The sequence below is a fragment of the Hypomesus nipponensis genome, chromosome 13 (assembly GCF_054491055.1).
Source record: "Hypomesus nipponensis isolate SF chromosome 13, ASM5449105v1, whole genome shotgun sequence".
NCBI classification, from domain to species: domain Eukaryota; kingdom Metazoa; phylum Chordata; class Actinopteri; order Osmeriformes; family Osmeridae; genus Hypomesus; species Hypomesus nipponensis.
Genome location: NC_140373.1, coordinates 13000504 through 13011649, shown reverse-complemented (window position 1 = coordinate 13011649; position 11146 = coordinate 13000504). Strand labels below are relative to the sequence as shown.

The window sequence follows — 11146 nt, the reverse complement described above, 5'->3', positions numbered from 1 at the left end:
AAGAAAGTTTCTGAATGATAGGCCTACCAATCATCTTATTTGGACTAAAACATAAAAACAATATAACATGAAGCTTCATGATAAAGTAAAAAAAAAGATTATTTGCGTTCGAATGAATGCGAAAAAAAATTGCGCGTTCGCATTAACTATTGAAGTCCCTGCCCAAGGCTGATATCAAACTTGTGTCCCTGAACAGTTGAATAGTGGGTTAAGCAAGGGGAGTTTCTATTGCTGAGTAGTGCATTGTGTGCAGCAAGCTTGGAAGAAAACAAATAGGGGCCTGTGCCCCAGTAGAGCTTTGTCTAGGCACGCCCCTGCACAGAACAGTGGATGGAATTCCTTACAACATCACATTGTTGAGCTGACACCCAGCATTGTAGCAAGATTGCTAGTAGGTTGCTCCAACAATTTGAATCAGCTGGTGGGTTAACTGTTGCATAACCTGCTTTCTGGAATACCATCTGATAGGGAGAGAGGCAGCACGCTTCACTGTTAAAAGAATGACAAGAAGACTGATAATATCAGTGAGGTCTAGGGAAGTTATTTAGTTTACCAAAGTTCACTTTGTGTTTGCGAGGTTGCTGACACTTTGGATGCAGCATGACTGAAGAGGAATTATACACCGTCTATAAAGGAGTCTATCTTCCTAAACTGATACATACTCCAGAGAGCATTGCATACTATGAACAATTCACTTTTAGACCGGACGACGTTGTTATTGTGACTTATCCGAAATCTGGTAAGTTTTTACCGTCAAGAGATGGCTGTCTAGAATGGCGTATTCATGGTCCAACAATGAGGCTGCATCCAAACACGTATGGACAAGCCGTATAAGCTACGTAAAAAACGTTTGGTAATCCACAACTACAATGTATTTAAAATTTTGTTAAAACGATTGAGAGTATTGGCTACGTGTTTAAATGGTTTGTCAGTGTCAAGACACATTCGTTTGTGAAATTGTGTTTAGTGGGCAGGGCTTTATAGTCTCACCCACGCATTTCAACCATTTCTCACACTGAAAAGTAAGGGATAACTTGTCCCGCTATACAATGGCACAGGCATTCTGAGGTAAGATTTCTGCGGAGTAAATAAAACTGTTTTACGATTGGCTACATGAAATATAAGTAAGCTTAGGGGCATTATGTTTTTATGCCAACGATATAATTTGACATGTAGCCTATCTTGGATGTGCGTTCAGGCATGGGCGTAGGTTAAGGGGGGGATGCTAGTATACCCACCAATATTCAATCTTTCGACCAGTGTGTTAGCAGCAGCTGGTCTTGTTGAAGCCAGAAGGATAAAGCTTATCTACCCACATAAGGGGACCGTGCAAGTTTAGCATAGAACCAGCAGGCTAGCAACTCAAAAGTGATATTAACTGGTAATAAGTAGGCCTAGGCTATATGATCCCTTGGATAGTAATATGGCTATCCCTGTAATCCCGACCAATGTCAGCAGTTAACTAAGCATGGTTAGTGTCTATTACATTGATGAATTACTGTGCAAGAATAACAGCACCCTGAAGCCACAGATGTAGAGCAGGTTGGTGATGAATCAGCATCAGGGGTTCGTGTGAGAAGTTGAATTGTCCATTTTGGTAAAGATTGCATTAAATTGGTGGTCTTTAAAGGGATGTTTAGACAATGTTACCCATGAATGTTATCATTAACACTTATACTTGTAGGTAGTAAAAAGGTGCTATTAATTGGGATGCCCAAATATAAATCATTATTTCATTGCTCAGAAGTCCAGTACAGATGATGTAGGCAGAGTATAGCTCCATAAAACCTTTGTAACCTAAGTTACAAACAACAGACAAATACGTTTTGTCTGTAGGTTTACATGCAGTGGATTTAGTCATGGAAACAAATTGAGCCCAACATAGTACCCTGGACCCGTAATCTTTCCATGTGTATCATTTCCACCTCTGCTGGGCTTTCCATGTCGCAAATCTGCGTTTATTAAAATAAAAGAAATCGCCCCAAAAGACTGCCATAACCGTGCAAACGTCTGTGTTCCAGGCACAACATGGATGCAGGAGATCACTCCCCTGATTCAGAGTGGTGGAGACTTGACTTCAGTTCTGACCCAGCCCAACTGGGACCGGGTTCCCTGGCTGGAGGAACACAGGGCCCAGGTTCTCAACCTGGAACAGAGGCCTTCTCCTCGCCTGTTTGCCACACACTTCCACTATGACATGATGCCCCAGTCCTTCTTCAAAGACAAGCCCAAGGTAGGGTGCAGTCTCCCATCGGAGGTCATTACCCACCTGGAATGGAATACAACAGGTGTGTGTTTTGAAAACTGAATGGGATCTTGCAGAAATGGCAATTATGTGAGTGAGTATGATCTCACACAAGACTGTGAACCTTGTCTTTCCTACAGAGGTAATGGTGTTATCAATTTAATAGTTGATTTAATACTAAGATGAATAATTCATCAATTAGTGTGACTTGTTCTTTGGCCAGGTGATTTACATCATGAGGAACCCCAGAGATGTGTTCACATCTTCCTACCATTATTATGGGATGGCCTCCTACTTGGTTAATCCCCAATCACAGGACGATTTCCTACAGAAGTTTCTCAGTGGAAAAGGTACTGTGCTGGTGAACGTAGGTGTTGCGTGTCTGTGTTAGTGGAAGGAAATGTACTTGTCCATTAGAGGTGGGGGAAAAAATCGATTTACATTTGAATCGGGATTCAGTCTGATAGCGATTCAGACCGATTCACAAATTTATGTGAATCCGTTTTTTAAATTATGTTTTTATATTTGTATTTATTTTCAACAAATCTCAGAAAAATCAAGAATAGATTTTTAATCTAATTGTGACCCCAAGAATTGATTCGAATTGTGAGGTACCAAAAGATTCCCACCCCTTATTGTCCATGCATGCTGTGTTTATTCTGAATGAATTCTCTGTGGATACATATACCCATGCCATTATAGTTAAGTAGTTAAAGACAAAATATCACATTACCACACACCATACAATATCTTAAATTGTAGAAATCAATTTTAATTGTATTCATGTTGTCATCTAGGTTATTTTTCTTTAATTAATTACCATTAATCTTTGCTGACACATCAAGCATGTAAATTGAAGTTTTCTGTATGAGAATTCTTGTGTGCTCGTGGTTTCAGTTATGTTTGGTTCATGGTTCGACCACATTAAGGGTTGGTTGAATGCAAAGGACCAGGACCGTGTTATGTACATCTCCTATGAGGAGATGATATGGGTGAGTGTCTTACTAGATTCCAGCAGATCTCTACCACAGTATTATGGTATGCCATGAATGAAGATCAGTACAATACACACATACTTTTAACACATTGGTTGGACTGTATCAAATGAGAACGGTTTCTGTCTTGTCTTGAACAGCTTAGTCCTTTTCCAAATAGTGTTTGTTCATGCCTTAGCATTTTTTACAGTGATGTCAGTTCATGGAATATTACTCTGTTTTCTGCAAAGAGAATTTTACTTTGTTGTTTGTTCTAAATGGTTTTCTCTTTTCCCATTGGTCCACTACAGAATAAGCTGTGATGATTGGTTAAGGGTAGCCACAGGGAGGACAGCAGGTTGAGTAACTACACCACTGTTTCTGCATCCTGGCAGGACCTGAGGGATTCTGTGGCCAGGATTGCCCTCTTCATGGACAGGTCCTTAACCCCCGAGGTGCTTGAGAAGATAGCAGACCACTGCATGTTCAAGAACATGAAGCAAAACAAGATGTCCAACTACTCCCTGGTACCAAGCGAGTTCATGGACCAGACCAAATCAGAATTCCTCAGGAAAGGTACCACCCTCCTTGTATTCTTAAGGATGTTTTCTTTATCTGTATGTTTAATATTTTGAGATCCACAAGGGAGGAATTCAGAGTGACATACAGGGTGGGTTTGAACCTCGGAACTTTTGATCTGCAGGCAAATGCTTTTGTTTCACTGAGCTAGACTTTTGGTTATTTTGCTTTGAACTTTCTATACTTCTTGATACATTAGCATTTTATTCATTTAGCAGACACTTTTATCCAAAGATACAAATAGTATAGACAATCAAGGTTCAGAAGAGCACAGTTCTACAGTATTTCTGTAGTCAAGAGCTAAGGAAGAAAAATCAACTACTAGATTGGAGAAAATCATCTGCTTCAACTGTTAGTGTTGATCTTAAATATACTGTGACGTCACGAGAGGCTGGGTCCTGGAGGGGTGCTACTTTCCCCAGAGGTGTCTGCAGCCCTGAGCAGCTATAGCTCCCTCTGCTGGGGGAGTCGGGAGCTCCATCCCTCCCTCAAAGCGGGGCATTCCCGCACACCTGGGACTGATCTGACCCTAATGACCAAAAGGGTTTGGTTAAAGAGGGAGAGCCACAGTTAAGTGGGGTTGGGTGAGGAGAAGGATTCCTGCGGCTGGAAGAGGCGCCGTATACGTTTTTTCTAACATCCTATGTAAGATTTGAAAGTGTTTGTTAATTCTGAGGATCGTTAATAAATCCCTTGTTTTCGTTCAACCCCAGTGTCCTCGCACTATTTTGAGCTGTCCCGCTGAGGGCTGTGTAGCCTCTCGTGGCGTCACAATACCTAACTCAGTGATTGTACTTTATCATTTTCTGTATGCCGTTTTCCCCAGGAGTCGTAGGAGACTGGAAGAACCAGCTCACTGTGGCCCAAGCAGAGTTATTTGATGCTGTTTACAGAGACAAAATGAAGGATGTCAAATACAAATTTGTGTGGAGCTGACAATCCTTAGCCGTGATAGTGTAATACATGACATACAGTTCAGAGGCAACTGTTTAGATCAACTGCCTTTATGTCCCCCAATGGTGGAAACACCATTGTGATTGTCCCAGTTTGAAAATGGGAGTCAGACAAATTATCTTGACTATCTTCCAACCAGTTGTTGGTTTGTTTTCAATTGTTGGTTGGACAGCTTTAAAAAAAAAAACCGAGGATGCAGTCGTTAGATATAATCCTCTTAATAAAAAGTGTGTGTGTGTGTATAGGGGGGGGGGGGGGGGGATTTACCGTTTTCAAAAAGTGTCATTATACAAAGTTCATGTCTGTTAGTGGTTATTTAAAAAAAATCGGCCTCAGGTGTGTTTATTTGATCGCCTTTGTGCCCCAGTCTTTTAGGCATAGCACACATAAATGTGATATGTGATTTCAAACATGTCTATGTTTCGCTGACTCATGACATCACTGTGGAAAGTAAAAACCTAAATTAACACAATTCATTATTGAAAAACTAACCTAAGTGTCAGTCTAACACAGTTAACACTTTGTAATTGCCTCAATAAATGAAATATGTACTTTATTCAAGTGTTTTTCTTTGGTATCCGATCCACAAGGTGGCAGTCTAACTTTATATATACCACCATTCCTCCCCTCTCCCCAGATAGTGTTCAGAAGAAGTAGGCTAACTAGTAACAGCAGCGAACAGTTAGGTCAGTAGCTAACAACAGTGGCTGCTTGAATGGGGGAAATGGCTTGCATTTAAGTTTCCTCTGAAAGTAATGTTTATCTCATACGCGTATAACAACAGAAGATGTGCCAGAGAATTATTTGCCAACATCTCATTTTATGCTACCAGCTGTAATATTAGTTCACTCGCTAGCTATATAGCAGGATTTCAGATGTTAAGAATTTGCTAGCCTAGTTCAGTGAAGGATAGATGCTTGTCAAGATGCTGACAACGTTGATTAACCGTCTTTCATTCTAGAACACGTGTTTGCTACTGTTTTCGGTGGTTAGTTAGCTGGATTAGCTAGTATGCTAAAGCTATTTAGTTAAGACCGAGGTTCTTATTCCTGTTAACTTAACTAGCTACTTCTAATACCACTATTGTATGTTGCTTCCAGGTATGATAGAACAGATAAGCAGCCCCAACAAGGGTCTTACCCAATGAGGACTTGCAAGATCGTATGTGTTTGAGCTGGCCAGGAGAAAAAAAAACTTCTCTTAGCGGTCAGTCTCGAACAATAATCAATGACAAGATTATTTTATAGGATTTCATAGTCCACTGTCGCTATATATCTCCCCTGCTTGGTCCTGGCTGAAGGTAAGCATGGAGGAGACTGAGAGAGAGCTGGTGAGACTGTGTGTGGAGCATCCAGAGGGCCTCTCTATCTGGCAGCTGCAGAAGCTCTACCTGAGCACGTACGGCAAGCCTCTGGTCCTGGCAGGTTCCACCAGGCAAGCAGCACTTCTCATCCACACTCAAGTTGTTTAAACTCCTTCCAAAAGCACATTAGTTACTGAATTTTGTCAGTACAGTCAGTTACCGAATAATACTGTACAGATTACAGTTACTGAAAGTACTAGTTTGTACTAATTGCTGAAATCCAGTCCAGTATAAATCCATTCTCGAGTTATTTATGGCGCTACTAATATGACATTTTTTAATAGTCTTTTAATAGTATCTAGTCATTAGTGGCTGACAATATTCCAGTTGTTGTTTTTTTTTAATTTTTACAGATCATCATTTTATTCCAACTGTTAATTTCTTTTAAATAGCAGTTGGCATTGACTTAACAAGAATAATAAGGAAACAATCCTACATTCTTATTTAAAACCTTGGTTATAATTTTGGACCTTTGAAGCCCCCCAGTCGCTGCTGTTTTAATGCTGTCTCCCTGTGCACCCCAGACTGTCTGTTCTGGAGGGGCATCTGAGGAAGATGTCAGAGCACCTCCACTGTTCCTCCACCGGAGGGCTGACTGTGTGGCCCCTCTTGGCCCCGGAGCCCCCCGCCATCATCGTCCCCTCGTCTCCATCCTCTTCATCATCATCATCTTCCTCACCGTCTCCGTCCTCATCAAGGGAATGTGCTTCTGCCCGTGGGAAGGGTCGCCTCTCACAGACGAGAAACAGAGGTGAGGAGCTTCTGGTGGAACGACGCTTGATGCCTTTTATCTGTCCAAATCTGCTCTCCGACTTGTTTACAGCGTAGCGTCAACAAACTCAAGATCATTTTCCGCGTGTGTGAGTGATGTTCTTCTTCTTTCAGTAGCTTTCCCCCTGCAGAAGCTAAAGGAGGAGATGATGGCCTTGCTCGCTAATGTCCCCAGTGGGGTGGAGGTGTCAAAGCTGCGCAGCCAGTACAAGCAGCTGTACGGCCGACCTTTGACCCTGGCCGACTATGGCCTGAGCAGGCTGAAGGACTTGCCATTGGCCCTGGGGGACAGCGTATGTGTGGAGAGACAAGAGAAGAAGAACGTGCTGAGGTTGAAGAGCCAGCCAGCGCTGGACCAATCGCAGCAGGGCTTGCCGGTGAAAAGGAGAAGGGGCAGGGGCGGAGAGGAGGAAGAAAGGGGGGACACTCAGCCGTCACAGACTGTAACTGTTACTAGGACAACAGGTAAGAATGTTTTTGTTGTTTAGAGTGCTGTTACCATAGTAGCCTCTTTGTTGTTGTGCAATAACCATGCTCTTGTTAGCATCTTTTGGGGCCAGTTTCATAAACTTAATTTAAGACTAGTCTTAGCCTTAGGTCGTGTTCACACTTGACTTCTAGAAAAGCGCTAGAAAAAGAGCCTTTTTACATGCTGCCTTTTAAAAACTTCTAAAAAAGCGCTGAGACCGATGCCTTTTTGAGTTCAATTTTCTCAACTTTTCAGAAAAGCGGTGGGTGACGTCATGCGCCTTTAACAGCTGACCAATCAGGACGAGGAGAGAAGTTACTAGAAGGTTACTGGGGAAGGTACACTCCTACCTACTCTCCTCGTCCTAATTGGTCAGCTGTCAAAAAGGCACTTGATGTCACCCAGCGCTTTTCTGAAAAGTTGAAAAAATTGAACTAAAAAAGGCGTCGGGCTCAGCGCTTTTTTAGAAGTTTTTAAAAGGCGGCCGCTTTTTTTAAAAGGCAGACGCCTTTTCCCTTTCCCATAGGGTTGTATGTAAAAAGGCGCTGAAGGCAGTGCTTTTTTCTGAAAAAATAAGTCAAGTGTGAACGCGGCCTTCGACTAGTCGAACTAAGCCTGTCTGTTGCATAAATAGTAACAGTGCGTGTCCACTGCAGTGACGCGATGCAAGCGACAACATGTCTTCCATTCATTTTCTATGGAGCCAGGCAAATCGCTTGCGTGGTGCATTGTGGGTAGCGACGCGACGCAACAGAGTTGAGATTTTCTCAACTTTATGCAAATGAGAAGCGATTTTCGCTAGTGATGGCCAATCGGAGTGTTTTCTTGTTTCTCGTAACGTAGCAACCATGGTAAACATTTCTGGCTTTCAAGGTGGAGGAGAAACTAATCGTTTGTGTGGCTTACCCAGTCCTGTACGATACATAGCTGTATTTGTACAGAGGATTTAATAAAAAAACGATGCATGGCGCAAGGTTGCCGAAGTTGTTGGTGCTTGTACTTTCTAATTCAGTCTAGTGACATTACGTAACTTCGTTCTGTAGTAACAAGCTAGCTAGCTAGCCCAGCTGGAACTCACTATTGTATTGACAGATTACTGTAGCAGAGACTGAGGAATATAGTAAAACGTTTTTTACACATGTCAACGTGTACAACGTCTATTTAGCATTTTTGTATTTTGGATACAAGTTGTATTTTGATTGATGTTGCAACTACGTAGACCCAAGTCTGCACACTTGGCCATGACAACTACAACAGTGATTTTAGAGAACTACATTCTACATTCATCCGTTTGAAACGCCCCCGAGCGTGGTGAACTGTGGGAAGGCGAGCAATGGCAAGCGATTTGCGTTGCTGCAGTGGACACGCACTGTAAGACTGACTTAATTTGAGGTAAAAAAGTTAGCCACCTCTCCCCCTGCTAAACCTTGCGGTAAGTGTAGATTCACCCTCTACAACATCCGGAAGATCAGGAGATACTTGTCTGAGCACTCCACCCAGCTGCTTGTCCAAGCACTTGTCCTCTCCAAGTTGGACTACTGCAACTCGCAGCTCGCTGGTCTCCCAGCATGTGCAACCCGCCCTCTTCAGAGGATTCATAACGCAGCGGCGCGCCTGGTCTACAATATTCCTAGACGCTCCCACGTTACCCCACTCCTCATTTCCCTCCACTGGCTACCCATCACGGCCCGCATCAGATTCAAGACCCTGGTACTGACCTTCCGAGCAGTGAAAGGGACTGCACCCGACTACATCAGGTCTCCCCTGCAGCATTACAATCCCACCCGACACCTACGGTGTTCTTCAGACAACCGCCTGGTGGTCCCACCGCTCAAGACAGCCCGGTCCCAACACAAGCTCTTCTCCTGCCTGGCCCCCCAGTGGTGGAATCAACCCCACCTCCATCAGAGACACCGACTGTCTCGTCGTCGTCGTCATCTGCTGCTTGTCCGGGGATCGGGTCGCGGGGGCAACGACCTAAGCAGGGACGCCCAGGCTTCCCTCTCCCCGGCCACTTCCACCACCTCTTCCTGGGGGACCCCGAGGCGTTCCCAGGCCAGCCGAGTGACATAGTCCCTCCAGCGTGTCCTGGGTCTTCCCCGGGGCCTATTCCCAGTGGGACGTGCCCGGAACACCTCACCAGGGAGGCGTCCAGGAGGCATCCTAATCAGATGCCCGAGCCACCTCAGCTGGCTCCTCTCGACGCAGAGGAGCAGCAGTTCTACTCTGAGCCTCTCCCGGATGACCGAGCTTCTCACCCTATCTCTAAGGGAGAGCCCGGACACCCTGCGGAGAAAGCTCATTTTGGCCGCTTGTATTCGCGATCTCGTTCTTTCGGTCACTACCCATAGTTCGTGACCATAGGTGAGGGTAGGAACGTAGATCGACTGGTAAATAGAGAGCTTCGCCTTTCGACTCAGCTCCTTCTTCACCACGACGGACCGATGCAGAGCCCGCATCACTGCGGACGCCGCACCGATCCGCCTGTCGACCTTGCGCTCCATTCTTCCCTCACTCATGAACAAGACCCCGAGATACTTGAACTCCTCCACTTGGTTCAGGATCTCCTCCCCGACCCGGAGATGGCACTCCACCCTTTTCAGGTCGATAACCATGGCCTCAGATTTGGAGGTGCTGATTCGCATCCCAGCCGCTTCACATTCGGTTGTGAACCGCTCCATGAGAGCTGAAGGTCACGGCCCGATGAAGCCAACAGGACCACATCATCTGCAAAAAGCAGACTGTCTCTCCACTTTCAAAAGAAGGCTCAAGACGCACTTGTTCCGGGAGTACAGCGGTACTTAGGAATGGTTTGCTGAACCCAATGGTAGTTTCCTCCAGGATCACAATGACTCTTGCTTAGAGACTTGTTGATCTTGTTGGTTAGTGTTAACTAATTTAAACTGTTGTATTTGCTGCGAAATATTCTATTTTAGTTAATCTTAATTTTATTTTTACTGTTGCTTGCTTTTTCTACAGGTACACTTGCACTTAGAGATTGATGTTGTTTAATTGTAACTTGCTAAACTACATGCTCTTATGGTTCTTCCATGGACCTTTTCTTTGGCTCTCGACGAAGGCGGTCGCATTTTCTCCCTCTCCTCCCCTGAGGGAGCCCTACTTGGCTTCTATCGTATTGTCTAGTCCTGTGTCTTGTGTCTTATACTGAGAGACTCTCTCCGTACCACTCTCAGAACTAAAAATCATGGATTTGATCAGCTGGTCTCTTAATGCAATTGACCATCTTGGGTTTGGGGGAACCTGCCTGTCCTGATGGGACGTTTGCAGCTGGCTTCTCGATGGATGCGTCGGGTGTCCAGCGGCGCTTTCCGTGGAGGACATTGAAGACATGCACCTATTTGGAACCACGATTACAGGCTTTTGCTTATTGGATTAAGCACTGCCCTGGCAAATTAAGCAAAAGGCTACAGCTGTAAAAAAGCCCCCTAAGGCTGGCCGAAATGATTGGACTGACGGAGACCGGTGGAAAAAGGAGTAGACGTGCAAATTGGAATGTGGCTACTCGACCAAACAACCCCAATCTTATCTGCTTTCAGCACTCTAACCAGCACAGGCCTTGGCCAAGGCCTTTGCTGGAACAACAACTCCCCTGAAGAGCGCTGCAGCGAGACTTCTATTGCATTCCCTACCCCCTTCCAACAGACACCTGAGGATTGTTGTCTCTGTCTGGGACCTGATCAAGGCTGTCTCCATGGCAATACAATCTGCGAACAGAGTATCTGACTGGTTGTGGCCTAGGCGAAGGAGCCAACCCAGGCACACTCATACAC

General features: G+C 44.5%; 2 protein-coding genes across 3 annotated transcripts in view; both read left to right on the top strand.

Annotated features, from left to right (window-relative positions):
- The first annotated feature begins 358 nt into the window (after positions 1 to 358).
- On the top strand, positions 359 to 5308 carry LOC146260306 (sulfotransferase 2B1-like). Of its 2 annotated transcripts, none has more exons than XM_084669523.1 (6): positions 359 to 739; positions 2022 to 2233; positions 2469 to 2595; positions 3143 to 3237; positions 3615 to 3795; positions 4625 to 5308. In XM_084669523.1, exons 1-6 carry the CDS (start codon positions 601 to 603, stop codon positions 4732 to 4734), a joined length of 864 nt encoding a protein of 287 aa, XP_084525649.1. In that variant the 5' UTR covers positions 359 to 600; the 3' UTR covers positions 4735 to 5308. The 2 variants fall into 2 exon arrangements, with proteins under 2 accessions (XP_084525649.1, XP_084525650.1); XM_084669524.1 differs by lacking the exon at positions 359 to 739 and adding an exon at positions 919 to 1068.
- Positions 5309 to 5524: 216 nt separating this feature from the next.
- Positions 5525 to 11146, top strand: part of LOC146260304 (uncharacterized) — a 41816-nt gene continuing 36194 nt past the window's right edge. The window contains 4 exon segments of the mRNA XM_084669522.1: positions 5525 to 5958; positions 6053 to 6186; positions 6640 to 6866; positions 7001 to 7351. Coding sequence (XP_084525648.1) covers positions 6059 to 6186; positions 6640 to 6866; positions 7001 to 7351 — 706 coding nt within the window. The 5' untranslated portion in view covers positions 5525 to 5958; positions 6053 to 6058.